At 52.3% G+C, this 23,715-nt stretch overlaps 5 protein-coding genes across 7 annotated transcripts; 1 reads left to right on the forward strand and 4 right to left on the reverse strand.

The window, feature by feature from the left end:
- Positions 1–989: 989 nt before the first annotated feature.
- LOC120679828 lies at positions 990–1,898 on the forward strand. The gene has a single exon (XM_039961495.1). The coding sequence runs from the start codon at positions 1,084–1,086 to the stop codon at positions 1,873–1,875; it is 792 nt and encodes a 263-aa protein (XP_039817429.1). The 5' UTR covers positions 990–1,083; the 3' UTR covers positions 1,876–1,898.
- Positions 1,899–1,930: 32 nt separating this feature from the next.
- Positions 1,931–4,831, reverse strand: LOC120679827 (GDT1-like protein 4). The gene is made up of 9 exons (XM_039961494.1): positions 4,640–4,831; positions 4,477–4,542; positions 4,227–4,337; positions 4,021–4,119; positions 3,842–3,914; positions 3,194–3,279; positions 2,801–2,884; positions 2,466–2,525; positions 1,931–2,381 (listed from the first exon to the last, which is right to left on the reverse strand). The coding sequence occupies exons 1-9, from the start codon at positions 4,721–4,723 to the stop codon at positions 2,193–2,195; spliced, it is 852 nt and encodes a 283-aa protein (XP_039817428.1). The 5' UTR covers positions 4,724–4,831; the 3' UTR covers positions 1,931–2,192.
- A 2,151-nt stretch (positions 4,832–6,982) lies between these two features.
- On the reverse strand, positions 6,983–8,661 carry LOC120680017. 3 transcript variants are annotated; one of them, XM_039961669.1, is made up of 3 exons: positions 8,495–8,660; positions 8,210–8,408; positions 6,983–7,334 (listed from the first exon to the last, which is right to left on the reverse strand). In XM_039961669.1, the coding sequence occupies exons 2-3, from the start codon at positions 8,381–8,383 to the stop codon at positions 7,269–7,271; spliced, it is 240 nt and encodes a 79-aa protein (XP_039817603.1). In that variant the 5' UTR covers positions 8,384–8,408; positions 8,495–8,660; the 3' UTR covers positions 6,983–7,268. The 3 variants fall into 3 exon arrangements, with proteins under 3 accessions (XP_039817603.1, XP_039817601.1, XP_039817602.1); XM_039961667.1 differs by having other exon boundaries at positions 8,210–8,412; XM_039961668.1 differs by having other exon boundaries at positions 8,210–8,661.
- Positions 8,662–8,912: 251 nt separating this feature from the next.
- Positions 8,913–12,206, reverse strand: LOC120679535. The gene is made up of 2 exons (XM_039961146.1): positions 11,752–12,206; positions 8,913–10,493 (listed from the first exon to the last, which is right to left on the reverse strand). The coding sequence occupies exons 1-2, from the start codon at positions 12,045–12,047 to the stop codon at positions 9,158–9,160; spliced, it is 1,632 nt and encodes a 543-aa protein (XP_039817080.1). The 5' UTR covers positions 12,048–12,206; the 3' UTR covers positions 8,913–9,157.
- Positions 12,207–19,600: 7,394 nt separating this feature from the next.
- Positions 19,601–21,704, reverse strand: LOC120680241 (UDP-glucuronate 4-epimerase 6-like). Its single transcript, XM_039961847.1, has one exon. The coding sequence runs from the start codon at positions 21,579–21,581 to the stop codon at positions 20,133–20,135; it is 1,449 nt and encodes a 482-aa protein (XP_039817781.1). The 5' UTR covers positions 21,582–21,704; the 3' UTR covers positions 19,601–20,132.
- Positions 21,705–23,715: the final 2,011 nt, after the last annotated feature.

A 23,715-nucleotide genomic window follows, 5' to 3' on the forward strand; every position in this document is an offset into this window, starting at 1 on the left:
GAGGCCCATTTAGTTAGCCGGTTGGAGTTGCTCTAAAGTTGGGTTCGCCGGAGACGGGCACGAAGAGGACGACAACCTCCGGCGGGCACGAAGAGGACGACAACCATAACGGCGCCGGCGGCGTACGTGACCGTTTCGCCAGTATATATTCCAAACAAAGTCCGTATGAGCTTATATTTTTTTTCATTCACGGTGCTATCAGACACTGTTAGAAATGAAACAAATGGATTGCGATTGCAATCTAGCTAGAGCTAGTCAGGGTGCTCTCACGGGCGGCTTACCCTAGGAACAAATTACTTTTCTTTCAAAAAAATTAATCACGTTTGAGCTGAGGATGAGTACGAAAAGTCTTGACACGCCAAATTTGGTTGCAATCCAAGTGCTGAGAAACAAACATCCTCAGCTCAAATTTGGTGTTGCCACACGTAACGTGTGCGAATGCCTATATAAGGCAACATAACATGGACCCCTACATCGTCTTCTTCCCCCATTCGCCTCCTCCATTCCGCCGAGCCCCTGCTCCCCTGTCTCTATGCTCTATGCATACGTTTCGAAAGGGTGACGTCGAAGGGCGTGGTGTTATCTAACGAGAGCATTGATCCGATTGGTTAGATGCTCATTTAGGACGTGTGGTCGTTCTTTCCTCGAGATTTCCGTGGGGGATTCAGTTGCTTCTTGTGAAAATTGCTGCAAAATTTGTGCTAGCTGGTCCTTGAAGGTAATGCATCACATTTGTGGTTTCTCATACTCTTGAATCCATGCTAGCAGTTTATTTGCATCTATCTCAATTTTTACGCTTTCAATTTGCTATTTTGCATACAATCATACATTCAGTATGATGGATCATACATCTGTCAATTCGTCATTTCATTCATCGGATTCAAATACACTCGATAAAGAAAGAAATGGCCAGTTCGAGCCAGCCGTTTTTCTAAGAACAGATAGATGCCCCAAATAGATTCCACTCTTCTAAAAATAAGCACCGCAACGTGAGTGAGTGTGAAACAATGGTATATATCTCTGGTCCTTTTTACGCAGCAGAGATCAGACGAGAATAGCCGGCAGCCAGAAGAGTCGTCGGCGATGGACGAGAAGAAGAAGGACCTGCTCCGGAAGCTGACGATCATCTCGATCCCGTTCGTGTTCGTGGCGATCCCGTCGGTGGTGATCATCGTGGGCATGCTGTCCCCGCACGCGGCGGAGCCGCAGGAGGGCTCGGGGCCGGCGCCGCCGGGGCAGAACCACTCGCTGTCGATGCTGAGCACCATGACGGGGGGCCAGATGATCCTCAGCTGCCGCGCCGCCTTCTCCGGCAACTGGGAGTACTTCCACTACTTCATCCTCGACCCGTACAAGCCCCAGCAGGCCTTCTTCCAGCCGCAGGCCGACCCCTACGTCATCTTCTGCAAGTGGGGGTACATGGGCAACTTCCTCCAGGACGTGGTGGTCTTCAACAGCTGCGCCACCTGGGCGGCCGAGTGCCGCGTCGACAACGGCGGCTGCCGCTACCTGTTCCAGGACGGCCACATGTTCCTCGTCACCGGGAAGCACGGCGGCGGCGGCCCCGCGCCCAAGGCGAAGGTGGCGGCGGAGACGCTGGGGCCGGTGGCGGCGCCGGGTCCAGGCCAGGGTCCTACGGCGGCGCCGGGTCCGGGCCGGGGTCCGGCTCCGCCTCCGGCTGCGCCGCCGCCGGAGCTGGAGCTGCCTCCGGACGCGCCGCGGCAGGTGCGGGAGAAGAAGCTGGTCGGGGACGTGGTGCTCAGGGAGTGCCAGCACGTGCTCGGGCTCTTCCCCACCATGTGCCGGAAGAAACCGCACCGCCACGAGTACGTCGGCAAGATCATCGGCCGGTGGCGGTGGTGGTTCAACTACTAGCCCAGCTAGCAGATTGCCGCCGATGACACGTACCTGTTGCCGCGTCAATCAGGAATTCAGAACACCTCGTCTTCTGTTTCTTTTTGAATTCATGAGTACTTGTATAGTTTTACAATTGGCAATCAGCTGCCTGGCATCGATCGTATCCCTACACATACCCGTGTACACTGGTACAACAAAAGATCGTGTGCCGCGGCCCAAGGATCACTGGATCAGATGAGGATGCTGGGCACGGTGAGAAGGCCACAGAGGGTTGGGTGAGTGGGGTGGGGGCTAGCAGGAGGAACTAGAAGGATGACAGACATGACAGGGTGCTACTACAATGGTGGGTAGAAATACGACGAAAGAGAGAACCCGAGGAAGAGGAGGCCTCCAATGGTCGCAACCGTGCCCTGAGATATCTTGGACGCCAGCATGCTGCCACCCACCACCGCAATCGATGTGCAGATGGTGTGCCCCAAGGTTGCTCCTGTAGCAACACCGATCGCGTTTTTGTGCGTTGCCAGCTGCATTGAGGTCAATGCTTGAAGTTCAGTTACAGTTCATTTTTGTGGACTCAGTTACGAACTTGGAATTTAGGATGAACATACCGCAATCGTAGCTATCTGACTCCGGTCGCCCCACTCTGCTAGGAAGGTCAACACAAATGACTGAAACCAAAACAAGTCATACATAAAACCAGTTAAAAACATTACACAGGTGCAGCTTCAGCGATCATATGCTTTAAGCATTGTACACCAACATTTAGTGTTAAAAGAAAAAACACACTGCTTAAAAGGATTATAAATCCTCTCAAAGAAAGGAATACGATTGCATAAGATTTTTCCATCCATTCCAAAATGCCAGTGTCATGAGCAACTGGCCCAAGCAAATGTAAGTTTCTGAGAAATGAAATTGTGTAAAATGAGAAGGGAGGGAAATCTACCTCCAAGAAAATAGGAGTGCAGAATCTCGAGAAAACACGTCTAAATGTTGACTTCCCTTGACCTGCTTCCAGCTTTTCCTCTACCTGTATATGTTAACTCATACGATGAACAAAGACCATGACACTAACAGGTTACCGCAACCAATGCGCACAGTAGGAATGCACAAAATAGCATCTTGCCAGATAATGAGTAGTAGTTGTATTACTCACTCTTTACTTCAGCAATTAAGTTTCAACTTTCAAGCACGGTATGATCCTAAATAGTTCATGTTTAGGGAACTCAGAGAGATTATGGACTCAAAAGTTCTTAACACTATATCTAGCACAGATGGAGGCTGCCTGTTATGTAAATGACAAAGAGGGTGGAGGGTTGATGTAAGAAATTACACATACTTCTTCTATTTCCTTTTTCTGCGATGCCTTGGAATCTGATCTCCAGGCAATGTACAGCAGACGTAGCCCAAAGAATGCATAAAGGACTGAAACACCCAAAAAAAAACAAAAGAGGAGATAAGACATCACTGAATGAATTGGTACATGCTACAGAAGAACAGAACTAAATTGATATTCCGATTGCATGTCACATCTCAAAAAACATGAGATTAAAAGTATTTCTGCTAGAATGAGTATGTACATACACCATGAGAAGACCTTTAGAGCTCAATGCTTTCTTTGTATCATTTTTTATTTCCCGTGATGGATTTTAAATTGGCTCTTATAGTGAATATCCATGATTAAAAGCACAAATCTTCAATTATATAACACTGTGACAATTTATACTAGCTCTATCTACTCACATTCATGAACAAACAGTAAATTTCAAGTATAAATATCTAAAACATGAATTTTGATTTGAGTAGTTGTATCATGTTTGTATGTAACATCTAGGGTACCAGTTCAGGTGCTTCCGGGACTGAACAAATAATGAAGAGTTAGTACTACTCATTTCTTCTAATGATCCGATCATTATTCCCCAACGTATAGGACCTCTAACCTTGGACTAGCTTTAACACAACAAGATAAAAGTCAGATTGGTCATACCAGTTGCTGCGCTGTTAGTGTGCTTCCTTGATATCAAATTTGGAACAATTCTGCCTAGCCCAGTTGACAGCACCTGAAAGGAAAAGCACGCCCAGAGAAGGATCAGTTACACCAAACTTGAATCCATTTTAACCCACCAGATAGCTGCTGCGAACTGCAAAAGCTTCAGTTTCACCTACTGTCATAACGACCAGCGCCGACAGTGCCCCAGAGAGCACTGTCGACTTGGGGTGCCGCATCGCCATCAGTGCCGCGATGATGAACGTCTCATCCCCAATCTTCAGGCCAGGAGACACAGAAAATTCAGAAACAGACTTCCGAAAGGAAAGACCGTATTCGCGCAGCAGAAGCAACTCCACGGGCATCGCTGTCGCGATGGTCTCACCTCGCTGACGACGATGATGGACAGGCTGGCAAAGAAGGCGTCGAAGAGCCCAAGGCCCGGCTCCTGCGCCGCAGCAGCGTCCCCGCGCGCCCGCGCCGTCTGGAGGAACATCTGAGAAAGCAGAACACACGGGAAGGGACCGTTCAGAGAGAGAGAGAGAGAGAGAGAGAGAGACCAACCCAGCTCTGGTTCTTCAGAGCCAATGCTCTGGTTTGTTCAGACTTCAGACACACAGCGTGCGCTTGCTCACCTTGGTGCGCCGGTCCAGTCGGGCGGCGCCGGCGCCGGTGCCATTCCCAGCAGCGCCATTAGCGACCTGACGACAGGAACGCAGCACCCGGAACGTAAGACTGTCAGAGCCCCGCGGGGAGAGGAGAGGAGCAAAGGACGGGGAGGTGGCGGGAAATGCTGACCTGGTCGGCGGCAGCGCAGACGGAAACAGAAACGGAGAGCGCGAGGACGACGAGGAGGGCCGCGGCGGGGGCGCGCCTGTGCATCGCGACGGGGCGGACGGCGAGACGAGATCCGTGCGTCGGCGCGGCGAGGCGAGGCGGGGGCGGGATCTCGGAGGAGTGGCGGCCTGGCTGGGAGGGGTGGCAGCCAGCTGGGCGACCCGCGTGCGGCGCCGGGATGGCCGAGGAGTTTTTTTTTTATAAAGGGTACCTGTATTAAACCAAACAGCATACGAGTACAAGACCATGGCCATACAAGCACCATCTAGAACCGTACATAGGGGACAGCTGTCCACATACATTTGCACAAAAGACCCTAAACAAAACTGAAATTACAACAAGGCCCTGTGGATCTTCTGCACTTTCTGGAAGCACCGCTCGCCGCCGACGTCTTCCTCCGCCATGACAGAAGCCATCGCCAGAGCAGGACGTCAGAGACCCCAAAACCAACAGGAACTCCATAGCACGAAGGCGTTGACATGAGCCGCAACAGGAAACCACAGAGAAGGTGTATCGGCCGGGGCCGCACCCCGAGCTCCTGTGGTCGTGGAACCGCCCTCGTCGCCGACGAACAGCAAGAACCGAGAAGCAGTCCACCCACCCTACAACCGCCACCAGAACAGCCATCCCACTGCAGAGCATCACCGACACACAAACCTTACCAGGTTGAAGCGCCGGAGAGCAGACTCCTACACAGGAGCCATCCAGAACCGGAAGCAGCCTCATACCAGTGAAGCAACCCCACGATTCCATCGACTCCTCCCTCACGGACCCCTCAACGGCGCCGGAGTGAGCGCTGTCAAGACGGAGACGGGGACGGAGGGACTTATTCCATGGTGGCGCCGCTGCCGGCGCCTCAACGCCACCACCTGGACACCAACACCTAGATAAACTAACACCTGTACACTCCGACCAGCAAGGATTCCACGGCCATCCACGACCAGCGCCGAAACGGATGCCGGAGATGAGGAAGACCGCAGATCCCGCCGGCGGAGACCCAGAGAACGAGTCGCCCTTTTTCGCCTCGCAGCCCTGTAGCGCGCGAATGGATAGGTGCGAGGCGGCGCGTTCTTGTTAGCAGCGAGCGGACTCGGTGGGAGCGAACCCACCGAGGGGTAAGACTGACCTCAGCAGACGCCCGCCCGCCCGCCCACGTGGTCGACGCTTCTCGACGCTTCTCAACGCCAGTCGACTCCACCACACACGTGGCCCGCCCGCCCACCCACCACATGACCCTCGCGACGCCTCCGCGGGCGTCTGCTGGGGTCAGTCTAATGGCCGAGGAGTTAAAAAAGCGCGGAGGCAACGGGCCCACCGGATCCTGCCGCCGACGCGCCCTGCCGACTGGCCCAGAACAGAAATTTCAGCCCCGTCTTCGGAAATAAGAACATTCTTTTTCTGTTTTGAATTCAATGAAATTTTGGAAGGCGATGTGCTATTTTCATTCAAACTTTTTTTTATCAAATAGTGGTTTGCTCGAGGGGAAAGAAACTGCAGTCTGATCGTGTCGAAATTTATGCCTCAGTTCTCTTTTCAGTGTCTCGAGCACTCGAGTTGAGTTGGCGTACGCCAACTTCCGCCGAACCTGCTACTCAAAAAGATTTCTTTAACCCTTTGACGTTTCCGTTAGGTTGGATCTCAAGCAACGATGTTGACGCCTGCACACACGTGAATGTGCGACGAATCTGGTGATGCTCACTCCGAAGCTGCCGCAGCATCCACGAAAAAAAAAGAAATGTTTTGACTAAAGGTTACTTGCTTCTTGGAGTGTGAACTGAATCCTCCAATCCCTTGTACTTCTGAATTCTGATACGCAAGGACCGATGATCTACGTACTTACCGTCGTTCGGGTGAGCTACCAGAGTACCAGATTACTATGATTCTTCACCTCTTTTTTTTTCTTTTTTTTTTGATTGAAAGAAGAATGATTCTTAACCTCTATGATCAGTTGTCTTCTTTCTATCAATTCCTTGGCATCAGCCATCGCTCATCACGACCCCATCAGATATGAGTACTCGCTCGTGCCAACAAAGGCATAACCGAGCTCTTAGATTATCCACCGAACCTTTGGAGCTGACTAACCTTCTAGGACCACGCTAGTTCTTCAATAATCCAGCCAAACAGGCTATCTTGAAAAATACAGTTTTCTTATTTGCATTTCCTGGATCCTGCAAAATAAGTAAGTCTGAATTTATATGACACTGGCACATAATATTTAAAGTTATATCACAGTTACCTTGCCGTCAAGCAACCATTCGTCAACTATTAGAAAAAATGCCCAGTGATTGAATTTAAGTGCCATGGTTGTGCAACTTAGAACTGACCACCCGAAAGCAATGGACTTATCAGATCAATTTCACCTAGGACTCATGGTTCCTCACACAACATAAACAGAGTGTAAATGCTACCAACAACCTGAGTATGGCTGCACAGCAATATTTACATGAAAATTTGCTCTTGATGTAAAGAAAATAGCTTGCAAAATATATTAATCGTCACTGAAGAGAATAGTCTATTTAGTCATAGTAAAAAAAAAGGTTCCTGACAAAAGACCAAGCTACAACTATGAACATTATACGTTCTGTACCCTCTAAGGCCAGGGGTCATCCAGATCAGGCTTCTTGACAAATATCTGATTGTATTCAGGTCGCGACATCTGCAGCAAAATTCATTCAATAACCAGTGTAAGATAAAACTTCCAAAATACCAGATAAAACAATCTGCAAAACCATTCTGCATTCAGGTAACTAAATCACATATGGACATGATTTGCCACTGAGACATGTCAGTGTAATAGGTAGGCCTCGAAATCAAACAATTTGGATAACCAAACTAAGAAAATACATATGTCGCTTCTATTATATCGATTCCGAATGGGGTTTTACATTCAAACATCATAATTCATATGCCAGAAAGGCCTACCAAGGACCAAAAGTAAAAACTAGCAATCTAACTGCTTTTTAGAGATGTGTTCTACCTGCCATCCAATCAATGAAAATTCCAGGTTGTGTGAAGGAGGTATTTGCATTTAGTAAGCTACTGTAACTTCTATAATTTCAGCTGATCTCTTAATAATTATTTCAAGGTACGAGCTAGGTCTTCCGTCAAATTTATCCGGATGGCGGAATCTCAGCAATGCATATGAAGTCAAACCTTGTGGTTTCTACCAAACACTCAAACAGTATAATTCACATAGTAGAAAGATCTACAATATTATGGATAGAAATACCACCATTCTACCTTTTATTATCTATGCTAGGGAAATTCTAAGCTTTATGGATGAAGAGTATCGGCATTCACTAAGCTACCAATACATATCTTATGTGATTTTAGCCGAGTCCTCAACGACCATTTAACGCATTCCTATCAGGCTATCAGAATGGAACTACTGTGCTCGTCAAAAATCATAGCCACGCAGTACCAAATTGACAAAACGGCGCCATGCGAGTTGGGTATTGAACTGCCCTACTCGATCTCATTCTAGTGAAGAGCGGCGAGATATGGCCATACTGGGTTGATGCGGGTGCTTACGAGGTCCTTGAAGAGGAGGAAGGCGACGAGGAAGAAGAGGACGAAGAGGATCTCGAACTCGGCGAGGCGGACGAAGCGGAACACCTTGTCCACAGCCCTCGTCAGGAGCCCCGGGTCGTCCCCCGTCCTCCCGCCCCCGAGTCCGCCCCCGACCCCGCCCCGCTGCTGCCGCATCGCTCCCGATCGCTCACGGGTTCCCCTACCTCCGCCGGATCCAAGAGGTCAGCGTCACGAAGGCCGCACACGTCGCTTGAGATAGGGGTGAGGGAGAAGGGGCGCAGGTACCGGATCTCCGGCCGTCCGGCCGCGTACGGTGCGGCGAAGGGGACCGGCCCCGATCGGTGAGCTCGCGCTGCGGTGGAGAGGGTGGAGCCGTGGAGGTGGGGGAGGGGAAGGAAGGGACGACGACGAGAGAATGGAATTCGTTGGGGGCCCCTGGGGGGTTCGGGGTTCGGCCACGGCGTCTCATGAGGGGCCTCTACCAGTGGTAAATGCGTAGCCCACGTCCGTCGGATATCGATCAAACGGTGGTTAAAATATAAGAGAGGCTAACGCTGACGACTGAGCTGAAGCGGAATTGGACATTGCAAGAAAAGAAAACAGCACAGCTACAGATCTGTCCGCTTAGTCAGAGCATATACTAGATATCATTCATTCTTGTGCAGGAAAAAAAATGGCATAGCCATGTAGAACGCCTCATGAATAATCCAGAACGAACAAATGCATTCCTGAGAATTACCCCCATCACTAGAGAATTACACGGTAAAGAGCAATATCTTCTAATTTCTGGTGTCCTGAAAAGAATGACCAGAGAGTAGTTCATGACTAGAATACATTTACATGATACAACTACAGGAAGAAGGGAAAAGAAAGGAGAGATTCCCCGTGGGAACTGACTAAACAAAGGTGTTATCTTTGTATGTATGATCCCGGGAACAGGTCAATGCATCAAGTTATCCATTTGGAGACAACCTGAGCACGCAGCCTGGGCTTCATGGGAGTCTGGGATAAGTTCCTCTTCTTCATGTTGGAGGAGACGGTTGGGCTGAAATAATCTTGGCTCTTCTGTGAAATGGCTGCAGCCTGTAGATGCGGTTTTCTCGGGGGGATGAAGGTGCGCGACTTTGAGGGTGCTCCTTTTGATGATCCAACACTTTTAGGCGAGTCCCATTTGTTATGATTCATGAAGCTTTGGGATTGACCAACTGTCTCGGCCTTTTTATCCTTTGGACTTGGGATGTTCCGGCTTTCCCTTGTTTCAGCAGAGTATATTGTCTCCTCCCCGCTGCTAAAACCATCCCTCTCATCTCTTATTTCGGATATCGCAAGTGGGGAGGAACTGGACTGCACCTCACTCCAGCAATTTTCCTGGTAAGCAACATTGTGAAGAGTGCCACAGTTGATTTGCACATTAGATGGATGTGTTCCATGTGGAGCTGGCATGTGCGCCTCATTCTTGTTCTCACCAGGTATCATGTGCTTCAAGGGAAGTGGTAGGCGAATGGATCTTGAATTCTCAGGAGGAAGGCTAATGTCCATAAGTGAATCAGCTTGCTCGTTCTTAGCTTTGCACATTTTTGACGTCAGCTCGTTTTGCCCATGGAAAGATCGTGAGACACTCGAATCATTTTTGCCATGTGAAATCTTGGCAGATGCTGAACTGCATGCTCCGTGCTGCCAAATCTGTCTTGGTGGTATCTGTGAGGATGACAAGATATCACCACCCTCTCGCTCTGTGGTCTTAATAAAACGAAGATGACCAAAGAAAGAACGACCACTTTGTTCTCCGGAGGTTGTCAATCGTGCAGGAGGCATCATTGGCTTGCTAACATCTTCTAAGCTACCATTCCAGTGCTGTTTTAACCATTCACATACTGCAGGGATAGGGATCCCAAACTGTATAGGCGCATCCTTTCTTGATGAAAGAAGAGCAGTTGATGATGCGGAAGCATACCCATTAGGTGTAGAAGGGGCCATTTTCATGGGATCACATACCATAAAAGCTAGATTTCCATACATATCAAACCCAGCAGATCCAGGATGCCACAAGACTTCATCAGTTGAGAACTTTATAAGATTGTCTGTAGCTATTACAACCTTCCCCTTGCCTACAGCCAAATCCCTTCTGTTATGTCCCAGTAGCAAAACCGTACTGCCAAGGTCCAAGCTGGGGTTCAAGCAAGTTTTTAAGAAATGAGGCTGTTGCCCATGTGAACTTGAGTGATCATCCACGACATCAAGACCGACTACTGTAAGGTCAAGAATAGGGCTGGTCATAAATATCCTGAAATGAAGACATGAAATGTGGACCAGTAAGTAAGCTGCAAAGCCATGGAACAAAGCCCCATTCGAGTTCTTATACCTTTTTAGTTTATTCAACCACTAACGACAAGGAGAATGTACAGTCTATCTTATCTTCTTCATGGCAACTTTTTTAAAGATTCTATATCCTTTTTTTTAAGAAAGGAGTTGCCCCTGCTATCATCGAAAGCGTTTTTATATCCTTTCATCATTCCGTACAGGTAATTTGAATATCTGGGTGTCGGACAATAAAGTGTTTGAGAGGAAAATCCAGGTTCATCCCATGTTGAGTTAAGACTTAAGAATGCATTAAAAACATGTCCTGCACTCATCAATTAAGTGAATATAAGTAGATCCAAGGACCACTTTTCAGCAGTATTACATCCCACAGATTCTTATGTAACCATTAGTCAATCAGCAATCTAAACTTGAAAAGAATTTATGCCATCCTGTACTAGGCTTAAAGTTGTCCACTGTTGTACAAGGCAGCATTAGTCACCCGTCCCTTACAAAATGGCAGCAAACCTTTCTAACCTACATGTCATTCAGTCAGGCTGGGAGCCTGAGTCAGTGAGCAACTGAGCATACATCTCTATTGTTACATTGGTCCATATATATCTGCTACTAGTAGATATTTAATCTAAAAAAATCCTATCAACAAGGCAGCATAATGCACTCATACTGTCCTGTTCCTCACCAACCAAATAAAATGAAAATTCTATCCCCATCAACATGTAATACTATTGCTAGTTGCTACATGACTAAGTGCATCAACAAAATCAAGATTATCTGAGTCCATGACCACAAGCCCAAAATAATCTCCTGAACCACATGGAAGTCAACCCCAGCACAATGGACCCGAGTCTCTAACTTCCACGCAAACAAAAACCCCATTTCTAAAATGCAGAAATCAGCCTTTGGTACATAAATTCACCACAAAAAATATGAATCTCATACACCTGGGAAGTGTGAATTGCTAAGAAAATTACCAGCTTTCAATTCACTGAATGTAAATCCTTTCACACCACGGTCAAGGAGGTGTCGCATCTCATAATCAGGTCAAGTGCAGCACAAAGAAATTGCCGCTTCTAACCCAAAATCCAAACTTTTCATGCGGCAACCAAGAGATTCATGGGGGATGAACTTGCCCCCAAAAAAATCGAGTCGCCTGGCACCGCATTGCACATTCAAACTAAGCCAAGGGAAAGCTAAACAGGGGAGGCCGAGGAATGCGTTGTTACCTATGCGGCACCAGGCGAGCTAGGAGGCGGCCGTGGCTGAGCCGAACCTCGGCGGCGCCCGCCGCGGCGGCCGAGGGGATGGTGCCGTGCGTGGTGAGCAGGAGGCCGCGGTGGATGAGGAACCCGCTCCCGCCTTTGCTTCCAGCTCCCCCTCCCCCTCCTCGGTCGTCCCCGTTGGGGAAGGATACGGCAGCTACGGCGGCGCCCTTTGCGGCAAGGAGCCTGGACTTGATCCGCTCCAGCTTAGCCCCGCCGGAGCAGAAGCACCACTCCGAGGCGTCGCCCAGGACCCCCATCCGGCCACGCTTGCCCTTCCCCTGCTACTGCTGCTACTACTACTCCGGCAAGCGGCGGCGGGGGCCGCCACGGACGGCGACGCCGAGCGGCCCGTGTGGACTCGTTTCGGTTTCGTGCTGACTGTTGGGAGGAGGGGACGGGACTACGGGAGTCGTGGTCGTGGCCTCAAACTACGAACGTGACGCTCTATTCGGCAGCTCCACCATCTTTCAGCCCAACATTATTTTTCTCTCACACCACTTTAGCACTAGCTTCTAACCACCAGTCAGCTAATATTATTTTTCTCTCACATCACTTCAGCCACCAGCTCCAGCTACTCATATGGTCATGTGACCTTGCATCCATCTTGCTTCCTATTTTTCATCAACTATAATTTTTTATGTAATGACCCTACAAAATTACTCATTCTTGTGGTAATAAGAAAAATGGTGAACATGTTGAGAAATTGGCGAATTCTGTTCAAGGATGGAGAATTGGCGAAGCTAGATCAAGTCCTGGAGGCCATGCACATCAAGCTGGAACAACCATTACCTCTGCTGGGACCAATGGCCGCATAACCCTTGTGCTCCCTGGAGGTGAACACATCTACTTCGGCTCCATTACCTGGAATGGCGCCATCCAGCGCTGTTCGACTGACGGCGTTTGAAGCTCCTGCTTTGATATCTACTGAGTTTGAGTCGAATGTAAGGGCTAATGTTCCTACGGTGAACTATTTTGAACCTCCTTAACCCAGCGTATGCGCTGTGGCTCCTGCTGTAATGAACTTGCACGTTTGACGCTTTATTTCTCGAAATAAAGCAGGGAAACATTTTCTCTAGAAAAAAAATTACTCATTCTTTGTTGCATAATTGTCCAGCTCTGATTATAGGCTCTAAGAGGTAAATCTTTATTTAGTAAAATTGCTCTAGAAAAGCTGAGCACCTCTGCGGCTCTGCCTTGAGTTTGATGCTTCCTGTAATCCTGTGGTTCATTTTGTGCTCAAAAGAAGCTTTCTTTTCCGAGCATGGCTGATGGTTTAGCCTGCAGCAAGCGAAATGCAACAGCCACGTCATATTGAGCTTTCACCATAGCCGACCAGTATAATGAGTTGGCTATTGAATAGGCTAAGAGAGTCCTTGCATTTAATAAGAGCAAGCACATCTGATTGGAGGGGAGGAAGAATCACCAACGAAATTGCCAACCACGGGCTGGGAGCTGATGATTCCACCTCGGGTCTGCCGCTTCGAGCGAGCGAGTCACAAGTTGCCCGCTCTGCGTTTCTCGCTCCAACTCAGATTGAGCTGGTGCGTAAGCAACGTGGCTCTATTTAGGCCATTATTTATGATTTTAGTGATTGAGTGACAACATAATCAATGGAACTAATAAGTTTGTGAGATCACACTTGTAGGAATTTTTAGGTCCCATAGATATGAGTCAACATGTCTAATTCATCGTCAAGACGCAATGTCTAATCTATCGTCGAGACGCCAAGTCCAATCCACCATCAAAATGACAAGTCCAATCCGCCGTAGAGATGTCAAAGCATAGTGGAAATCTAGAGATAAAATAAATTTGAAGGATCCAATTGATCGTTGCGATGCATTGAACGAGTTTGGCAGAAAACAGGGGCACCGGTTTAACCGATGCTTAGGCATCGGTGCATCTGATGGTTGTCAGAAGATCCGACACCCTGGCATCCGTGCAAGTCTGAGCACCTCTGAAGATCAAGTGAAGAAAAAGTGAAGCACCGGTTGAACCGACAAGGCCAAGTTAAGCATCGGTACATTCAACGTACTATGTTCCAGAGACGATGACAAGCATGCAGGCAGCCAAACCTTCAGCACCGGAAGATCCGACGGCTACCGGAGTAATGCGTCGGTGCAATGACGTCAGCAAGGTGTAACGGCTATATAAAGGACAAGTGTCATCGAAAGTTCTGACGCCTTAGCATCGGTTCATCCGATGGTCCCTGAAGTTGCTGCAGCGTGTTAGAGAGGCCAACGGTTATTTCAGAGTGCAGAGTGACCGGAAGAACCGATGCTCTATGCACCGGAAGTTTCGATGCCTACGCAGAAAACTGGCCAACGGCTAGTAACAACTCTCTTGACATGGTGGCCTATATATATGTGTTCCCCCGGTCATTTGAAGATTGCTGGAGTCACAAGACATCACACACACACCCAAGAACACCTCCAAACCATCCAAGAACATAGAGTTCAAATCCTTAGTCCTTAGCACAAGTTTTGTGAGTGTTAGTGCTAGATTAACTCTTGAGTGAGTGATCAAACAAGGTTTAGATCCTTGTGCTATGGTTCTAGAGTGACCAAACTTGTATCTCGGTGCGCCGGTCTCCTTGGAGCATTAGTGATTAGTGGCTCGCCGGCAAGTCAATGACCCTCCGGCTTAGTGTGGAGTGGCGTCGACAACATTGTGCGGGGGACGGAGACCCCTCCTTCGTGGGCAATCTCCCTTAGTGAAGATCGAGATCAAGGTGACCGTGATTGTGTTCACGGAAGAGACTTGATTGCCGGGAAGCGATACTCTTCCTGAATGCTTCAACAACGTGGACGTAGGGGTGCCTTTGTGGCAAACCGAACGCACGGGATATATCCTCGTGTCGAGAGTTCGCTTTCTCTCATCCCTCTCTTTAAGCTTCTGTATTTCATATTGCAACTTGTGTGCCTTTACTTTCTTAGTGTAGTATCTTGCTAGGATTGGCTATAGGTTGCAAAACTCTTTTGGGATGAAGGTTTTCACACTAAGGTGAACCGTAGTTGCACATCTAGATAGCTTGGATTAGTTTAAGTTTTGTGCAAAATAGTTGGAGTCATAGGTTTAGGTTTTAGAGTGTCTAATTCACCCCTCCCCCTCTTAGACTAGAGCACCCGATCGCTTTCAGTGTGGTAGGCTGTATTCGCCGGCTGAAGGGATTCATTATACTTGCTCTTACGTAGCTTTGGAGCCCATGGTATTTTAATGGTTTCCTCGTTTTAGGCAAAGCAAGCCATGATTTAAGTTAACTAAATTGAGACCAAGGTTGTAAAAGTCATTTAGCAATGGTTCTTTTTTTTCAGCTAAAAATTTTAACCACATGTGAAAAGTTAGCGGTGAACTAGTACATCACATGAAATTCCAAATACCTTCAAGGCACAGATCATTTTTATCCTTGAAATTGCGAGAGGTCGATTTAGGTTAAAACTGGGGAACACATGACGATTTCTCTTAAAACCATATTTGAGTTCTTTGACGAAACCAAATTTGCCCGCTTACTTGGATGATGCAGTGCTGCTTTTGGGAGATGAGATCTGATAGAATGTGGGTGAATGTTCGCTCAAGTTTTTTTTTGAAAAGTTCGCTGAAGATTTTTCTGCTGGACATTCATATACATCAGCTGATCAGGAGAAATTCAGCTTCAGCCCAAGGAAGGCTGAAGCCTGAAGCACGTAGCCATCTACTCCACTGCTTGACATTTTGTAGCAGCGTACCCTACGCTTCAGCAGCCGCAGCTCTCCGGAGCCAGCAGTTGGCTCACGACGACGAGAGCGCCTGACGACTTGGACGGCCATCAGAAAGAGGGCAAACCGCGAGGGCACAATCATCATGTCTTTGCTGGCGAACTCGACGGCGATAGGCCAGGCTATGCAGAATTTGCCCTCTCCCAAGTAGGCCAAGGTGCCGGGGCTTTGCACGTGGAATCCCCTGTCTCCGACCTCGCGAGGGTACGACTCATCTTGCCACACATAGCGGACCGCCGGTGGCTCCCCTACCCTGGAGGTGGGGCGTTGAAGGCGCAGAGGCAGAGGCGGTGCGGGCAGATGCCGAAGCAGAGGCCCAGGTCCGGGACGAAGAGGGCGCGGCCCGCGAATGGCAGCTCCCAGTCTCCTTCCTTGCGCCATGCGTGGCAGGCCGTGTCGAAGGAGAAGGTGCCCCTGTCCAGCGCCGAGACCCAGACGCGCGTGCCGGCGCCCATGGAGGCCGCCACGTAGCAGAACGCTCTCTCGCGGTCCGACCCCATCCTGTACAGGTCGCGAGGAGGCGCCGGCAGCGCGCGCCAGGACTAGCGGCCATGGCTGCCGCTGCCGCTGCTCAACGGCGGCGGGGGCTGGAGGGCCTGGAAGCTGGGGCGCGAATCCACGCTGGTCGGCGGCCGAAGGTTGGTGGCGACGGCGTACAGCCGGGTTCCCAACGGGATGAGCGTGGTGCCGTTGGTCATGCAGTAGCGAAGCTCCCGCCCGCACGTCACCTCGGCGCCGCGGCGGCGTCGTAGATGACGGTGCGCTTGTCGTTGCTGACGGCGACGATGTTGGTGCCGCCGCTAGATCCCGGGACGACGGCGAGGTCCAGGCGCTCCGACCGGCCCGGCGACGGGGCGGGGAAAGCTCCTCATCGGCATCGCCCAATCCTCCTCGCCCCCCTCCGCTACGGCGGCGGATGCGAACATGTCCTTGAGGTTTATCTTGAAGACAAGGTATGCATCGCAGGAGCCATCCAGCATCCATCTCTCCTCCACGAAAAGAAGGCGCTTTTCCCCCCTGCTGTGCCGCCGGTGCCCGCCGCCGCCGGCCGCCATCTAATCTCCGGCCTCCTTGCCCTGATTCCCTGTAAGTTCCGTTTATCCAATCCAATAGATAAAAAGATTAGCCTCGCAATTTCGTCCCAAACTTGGCTGCCATTGAGATCTAGCAGTACCTGAATCGTATAAATGATGATGATGATGACGCCGGAGGCTGGCGGCTCCATTCCGAAAATCTAGGACCTGGTGGACTTGTAATGGACATGGACCCATCCGATCCGTTCGTTCCCTACTCGGAGTCGGTGGAGCAACACCGGTTTCTTTTCCGCGACGCAATCGAGTTGGACTCGATCGGACAGGGCGGCTATAAATCGACCATCTTGGGGAGAGGCGCAGCATCAGGTCATTATTAGCGCACTCCATCTGCACCATCTCGGCGTACGTGTTGTTGATCTCAGCCATCGTTCATCAACCCTCTCTGCTCGATCGCATGGCAACCATGGCGGCGGCGTACGAGCACCTTGTCGACGAGGAGGAGCTGCTGGCACTGAGGGAGCTCGCGGCAACAGATGTGGAGGAGATGGACAGCACCGACCGCGCCATGGCGGCGGACCTGATGACTCTGCTGCGCAAGGTGGCCGACCTGGACGGCGCGGGCCAAGCCCTTTGCCCGGAGGAACTGGCGTGGTTGCAGGGCCTGGAAGAGGACACGGTTCGAACGGAGAAAGAGATGGCATCCATGGCCGAGGGCATCCTGCGCGGCGCCGCGGTGCTGGACACGCGGCCGGGCGAGGATCAGGCTGCGGTGGTGGCGGAGCTACAGCGGCAGGCGGTACAGTGCCGCGCGCGGCGGATGCGCGGCAGGTGGCCGCCGCCGCGCGATGCCTCCGGGAGAAGGAGACGCGGAGGATTATAGGTGGCCAACCGGGCCGCACGGCACGGGCACGACCCGAGCACGGCTAGTACGGGCACGGGGAGGCACGGCACGCCGGGGCACGGCGGCGCCGCCGTGCCGTGCCGCGTAGTGCCGCCGTGCCGACATCCCGGCCCAGGCACGGCCTTACGAGGGTGCCGGCGTGCCGGGCCGTGCCCTTGGGCACGGCAGCACGGCAGGCCCGAGCGGCGGCGGCGGGGGCGGACCATGGCGGGGAAGACCGGCGCTGCCGCACAGGCGACGGGTGGGGGCGGCGACGGCCCTTGGCGGCGGCGGTGAGGTGGGCGAGGACGAGCTGCGGCTGGCCGGCGACGTGACGCGGCAGAGGCAGGGGACGCAGCCACCGAGGTCGCACGCCGGCTGCGCCCCGGCCCTCGTGGCGGCCGCCGCGGCCAAGGCGAGGAGGCTGAGCAGAGCGGCAGCGCGAAGGCGAGGCTGCGGAGGGGGCGACGACGGCGTCCGGGGGCGAGGTCCGAGCTCGCGGACGGAGGCGAGATCCGAGCACGCCGGAGGCGAGGTCCGAGCTCGCGGACGGGAGGAAGGGAGCGGCGCTGCAGATCCGGCCGGAGGGGGGAGCGGCGCAGCGGCTGCAGCCGGAGGGGGAGAGGCGTGGCGGCGGCTGGGGGGAAGAGGAGTGACGCGAGCGGCAAGCGGCGAGCGGCGAGTCGCCTGTCGGCTGTCGGGTTGACGGGCCGAGGCCGTGCCGCCCCCGTGCTGATGCCTTAGCCGGGCCGGCCCGTGCTAGTGCCACGGGCCGGGATTGCGGCCCAGGCACAGCCCGGCGCCTGGCACGGGCCCACGAGGCCACGGGCCGGGCTGTGTTCGGGCCATGCCCGGGCCGGCCCAACGGGCTCGGCCCCGTTGGCCACCTATACGGAGGATGGTAGCAGTGGAGCACGTCGTCGATCCGAACGTGATGGCGTTCCTGGCGCGCGTGGCCAGTGAGATGGACCGCTACGCGTCGTTGTCGACGTCGACGATGCCCGAGGAGGTGGCCGCTGCTGTCGGCGCAGCGGAGCTGGCGGAGGAGGAGATGGCGACGCTGCGGCTGTGGCTCGTGATGGCTGTCATGGACTGCGCCAAGAGGCCAGGGGAGGCGGCGCTGGTGGCCCCGCTGCGGAGGCAGGCGGGCAAGGCCAAGGCGGCGCTCGCAGCCGTGGATTCGTTCAGGGCGTCGATGCGCCGGTACCAGACGGCCGCCGGCATCACGCCGCCTCCCGAGGAAGAGGAAGGATCGGACGACGACATGATGACGTGATCGTCCGTCTCCAGCACCATCTCCGGGCACAGTTGATCGCTTCGTCATTCACCTTTTTCTTCTTCCGATCGTTTGGCCGTTCATATAATAAACAGATTGAATTTGACCTAGATATATATTATTGTTCACGTATTCAGGATTATTATCATGTAATTCTGGAGCCTCACAAATGGTTGCAGTATCACGTTAATTGATCTTATCTCATCTGTTGCCTCACAAATGCAGATTCCTGATTCAACATTAGTACAAAATCAGATTCAGCTTCAAAGATGTACTCCCTCCATACCCACAATTCTTGACGTTTAGGACATGATTGTGGTAACCAAGAAATCATTAATTAGGGGTTAGTTTTCCGTATCTGCCCCTAATAAATATGATTGCGGTTGCTCTCTGTACGAGAAAGTAAACCAAGCCCAACTGGCTAGTGAGCGTGAGCGGAGGAATGAGAGTGGCGAGCTGAGTTCAAATTCTGGCAGCTGCAAAGTTTTTTTTTGCTGCTGGCGCGATTAACGAAGAAATTAAGGAAGGGAGCCGAACAGACTCCAGGGGCAAACACGTCAACGGACGGGGTAGCACGGCCACAACGTCAAGTTTTGCGAAAACGAATACCACACCCAGGACGTCAGGTATTTTGGGTATGGAGGGAGTACGTCTGTACCACTGTACAAACTGTCCTTTTCCCCGTCGTGTACACCATGCGAAAAAGGAGCTATACAAGGCGCAAACAAAGGGCCTGTTTAGTTGGTGAAAAATTCGGGGCGTAACAACCACCTACCTCACGCGCATTGCAACAAAAATTCAGAACCGAATGCGCAATCGCTCCACATGCAGTAAGATACCCGGTGCAGAGAACCACAACAAAAGGGCAAATGCAAAGCACAAATTTGCACAGGTTTATATATGGGGAAAATGCAGGAACCGCATCAAGTCCACCGCCAGGACCTAAACAAAGCTGTTTTGGCAGCCTGCAATCGCTTGGAGTTACATCAAGCATAGCATCTTTGAGTTCTTGACGTGATTCATAGGTCAGTGAAATCTAGTATCTGACCAAAAAATAGTAATAATCTGAGCAGAATAATCTGAACCAAAAGGAAGCCAATGACCTCATCTTTGCTCAGCCATGGCTGTCCTTTGCTTTGCTCTGTTGTCTATCTATCCCATACCCTCCTTTTTTTTCTACTTTTTCTTAAGCTTAATTTGGCCATGGATCCTTTTCCTTGCCACTAAGCACTACCATGGCAGCATCATGAAGACGCAAAGCAGCAAGGCTTAAACAAATAAGCACTTACAAAGTTACAGGGCTCTCCTAGCTAACCTCCAAGGACAAGAGAATGCACACTTAGTGGTGGACGGCCGGACCGGGGAACACGCCACAGCGGCGGCGGCGGCACCTCGACACCTCATGATGCTGCAGACATGGCCATTGATTTCTTCTTGGTGGTCTTGCCGGCGAGGACATTGCTGCCCTTGATGTCGAGCTTGTAGTACTGCACGAACCAGTCGACGAAATGCCGGAGGCCGGCCTCGAGCGAGGTGGCCGGGCGGTAGCCGAAGTCGCGCGCGGCGTGGGTGACGTTGGCGTGCGTGAACGGCACGTCGCCGTTGCTCGGCATCGTGACGACGCGCTTGTTCGCCTTCTTGCCGAGGAGCTTCTCGAGGATGGCGACCATGCGGGTGACGGGCACCGGCGAGGTGTTGCCGAGGTTGTACACGCGGAGGGGCGCAGGCCCGCGCTTCTTGCCGGACTTGTCGCCCGTGCTCCTGCCGGCCGTGTCGAGCGCGCCGAGGCATCCCTTGACGACGTCGTCGATGTAGGTGAAGTCGCGGCGCGCGTCGGCGCCGTCGGCGGTGCGGAAGAGCGTGATGGGCTCGCCGGCGACGATGCTGCGGGCGAAGGAGAAGTAGGCCATGTCGGGGCGGCCCCACGGCCCGTAGACGGTGAAGAAGCGGAGGCCGGTGATGGAGAGCCCGTAGATGTGGTTGTACGCGTACGCGATGGCCTCGCCGGCCTTCTTGGTCGCGGCGTACAGCGACGCGGGCCGGTCCGTGCGGTGCTCCTCGGAGAAGGGCGCGTCGGTGTTGAGCCCGTACACCGACGACGACGACGCCCACACGATCGCCGGCTGCGGGTCGGCGTGCTTGGCCGCGACCTCGAAGAGGCTGACCAGCCCCGCCACGTTGGAGGCCACGTACGTCTGCGGCGCCTGCATCGCGTACCGCACCCCTGCCTGCGCGGCGAGGTGCAGCACGTGCGTGAACGGCGCCGCGGCGAAGAGCCGCTCGAGCAGCGCGGCGTCGTTGATGTCGGCGTCGAGCACCACCACACCGCGCGACGCGAGCAGGCGCTGGCGCGCGCGCTTCAGGGCGGGGTCGTAGTAGGAGTTGAAGTTGTCGAGGCCGAGCACGCCGTCGCCGCGCCCGCGGAGCGCCAGGGAGCAGTGCGCGCCCACGAACCCCGCGGCGCCGGTGACCAGCACGGACAGGCCCCCGTCCCGCCGCGGCGTGGCTCTGCGCCGCACCTCACGCTCCCACGCGGCGCCCCCGTACGAGGCCCCCGAGCCCAGCAGGCTCCGGTGCGACGGCCGCGACCGCGCCGCCGCCGCGGACGGCGAGCCGGACGATGGCGCGGCGGAGAGGCTGAAGGAGCGCGAGAGCAGGGACGGGTAGTGCACGGCGAAGAGGACGACGAGCGCGAGCGTGGCGAGGACCGTGGCGCGGAAGAGCAGGTGCGAGGACGCCGACGCGAGCTGCTTGGCGCCCGACGCGCGCCGCAGCAGCACGGCGGCCCCCGCCGCGTGCCGCTCCAGCCTGACGCCCTTGGCGGCCGCGTCCACCACGCCGGCCGGCATCCCGCCCTGCTCTGCTGCGCCCGCCGGTGGAGCCAAGGGTGAGCTTGGTCGTACGGCGAAGCGAAATGGGGAGCGAGCGAGCTGGGGAGTGAGTGAGGCTGTGAGACAGTGAGAGTGATGGGAGCGAGAGCGTCTGAGCGTTTAGTTCCCAAAAATTTTCACCTCCCTTTTGAACATATATATGAAGCACTAAATGTAATTAAATAACAAAATTAATTACACAGTTTGGATGTACACGACGAGACGAATCTTTTGAGCCTAATTAGTGTATGATTAACCATAAGTGCTACAGTAACCCCACATGTGCTAATGATGCGGTTAAAGGCTTCAAAAGATTCGTCTCGTGGTTTCCAAGTGAATTTTGAAATTAGATTTTTAATTAGTATTCGAAAAAATCTCCCGATATTTGGTCAAAGTGCTGACGTGACATCCAAAAGATATAGCGGAGCTGGAGAGGGGGGCGCGCGGGGCCGCGGGCTTGGTTGCTTGCGGCTGTGGCCGGTGGTACTCTGTCCGTGTGCCAGGATTCACCGCGTGAGGGTGTGCGCGGGAATGAGTGAGCTTTTGTCCGCTTCCGCCAGGTAGCTGCCGGGCAATCAACGCCGTCCAATTATTCACCTCAGAGCTCTCTCTCTCTCTCCTTGGAAAAAAATTTCTCACGCACTCTGACATTGGGCCCCATTTTGGGCTGGCTTTGTGCCGTCAGCCGTGTGTGTGCCTGTCGACTGTAGAGGACTACACACTCCAGAGGATGAGCCGTGTCGGTGCTAGTCAGTTTTTTGTTTTTACTGCTCTTTTGAGCGGTGATGTGTGGGGAAAAAAAGGATCACTCCCTTTGTCCCGTTATGTTTTTCGTTAGTCGGGATGCCGTTCTCCTGTTTTTGGCAAAAAAGAAAAAAAAGAAACTTTGACCATTGTGTTTTCCGCCCCCATTGGATGCCAGCATCAGTTTTGTTTAACTTGCATTGCAAGGGTAACATTGAGAGCACTGATAGACAATCAAGGTCGTCTTTGTTTCCTCTCGCCCATTGAGGCGCTAGTTCCCTAAAAAAAATACTTGGGCTGCACTGCCGAGTACCGAGCTGGGCGCCAGTTTGTAAAGCTGTGGGAACGGAGCGACCTGACGCTCGTAGCACGTAGTAGTACCACTAGCTAGAAGAAGGTTTCCATCCGTGAATCCCTTGTGCTTTTCTCAGCATCCCTTTGAGGAAACGGAAGAGTCCCCCATGCTTCGCCAACGAGATCAAAAAAGCGTCTCCGATCCTCGGCTCCCATCAGTTTAGCATTTCTTTTTTTTCTTTTTCTTTTTGGAACGGTGAAGGATCGGACGACGTCCATCGAATCACCAGTCCGGTTCATCCGACGGCGCATACGTGTCTTGCAGTTGCAATCTTAGCTCGTGTTTCCATCAAGTTTGGCCCTGTTTCTGCATGGCGTGCGTACTGTGTGTAGGAGTATTTTGCAATTTTTGTTAGAATTTTAGGCAATTTCGGGCACAATTTAATTCCTAAATTAAATGTATAAACTAGCAATATTTCTATGACTTTAAGGAGTAAAATAAAATATGTGAACATGTTTATACTTATCACACAGATAAGCATAAACAATATAAATAACCAAAATTTCAGGGAGTACTCTGAAGCGGGGCCGTTGCCGGAGGCATTGGCTGCGCTGTTACCAACTGGAGTAGACATCTACTCGGTTGGCCTCAGTCGAAGTAGTCGAACTAAATCGGTGCAGGAAGAAGTTCGCAGTGCAGTCCCGCGAACGGTCACCAAGATGTAGTCGACGTAGTCGTTCGGCCACCAGAATGCAGTCGACGTAGTCATTCGGCTCGTCCACCAGGAAGTAGTCGTTCAATCGGGCAAAGCCTTTGTATTTTTGAGCAGTCACGCTAAAGCGTTACCCAAAAACCTGATTGCCCGCCTATCCCGTGCAGGATCTCAAGGCGAGCAAGGTTACGGAGGCCTGCTCACGCTAATTCTGTGCGTGCAGAAATTAGCGTTGGGGAACTCAGTTGTTGCAACTGGAGAGGGAGAAGAGAGGAGCCGAGTTGCCTCAGTGCTCTGGTGCAGAATGGATGAGGGGAATGACACTTCTTATATAGTGACTCAGGTGCTCAGGAGCGTTGAAC

Source organism: Panicum virgatum, chromosome 6N (assembly GCF_016808335.1).
Source record: "Panicum virgatum strain AP13 chromosome 6N, P.virgatum_v5, whole genome shotgun sequence".
Taxonomy (NCBI): Eukaryota; Viridiplantae; Streptophyta; class Magnoliopsida; order Poales; family Poaceae; genus Panicum; species Panicum virgatum.

What these genes read in the sequence shown, in the direction of transcription:
- LOC120679828 (XM_039961495.1), top strand. Translation starts at nt 1,084, where the DNA reads ATGGACGAGAAGAAGAAGGACCTGCTCCGGAAGCTGACGATCATCTCG.
- LOC120679827 (XM_039961494.1), bottom strand. Translation starts at nt 4,723, where the DNA reads ATGCACAGGCGCGCCCCCGCCGCGGCCCTCCTCGTCGTCCTCGCGCTC. An exon ending in TCTGCGCTGCCGCCGACCAG is followed by an intron (nt 4,543 to 4,639) that starts GTCAGCATTTCC and finishes TCCTGTCGTCAG; the next exon opens with GTCGCTAATGGCGCTGCTGG. An exon ending in CGGCGCTGGTCGTTATGACA is followed by an intron (nt 3,915 to 4,020) that starts GTAGGTGAAACT and finishes TTTTCCTTTCAG; the next exon opens with GTGCTGTCAACTGGGCTAGG.
- LOC120680017 (XM_039961668.1), bottom strand. Translation starts at nt 8,383, where the DNA reads ATGCGGCAGCAGCGGGGCGGGGTCGGGGGCGGACTCGGGGGCGGGAGG. An exon ending in TCCTCCTCTTCAAGGACCTC is followed by an intron (nt 7,335 to 8,209) that starts GTAAGCACCCGC and finishes ATTTTGCTGCAG; the next exon opens with ATGTCGCGACCTGAATACAA.
- LOC120679535 (XM_039961146.1), bottom strand. Translation starts at nt 12,047, where the DNA reads ATGGGGGTCCTGGGCGACGCCTCGGAGTGGTGCTTCTGCTCCGGCGGG. An exon ending in GCTCGCCTGGTGCCGCATAG is followed by an intron (nt 10,494 to 11,751) that starts GTAACAACGCAT and finishes TCTTCATTTCAG; the next exon opens with GATATTTATGACCAGCCCTA.
- LOC120680241 (XM_039961847.1), bottom strand. Translation starts at nt 21,581, where the DNA reads ATGCCGGCCGGCGTGGTGGACGCGGCCGCCAAGGGCGTCAGGCTGGAG.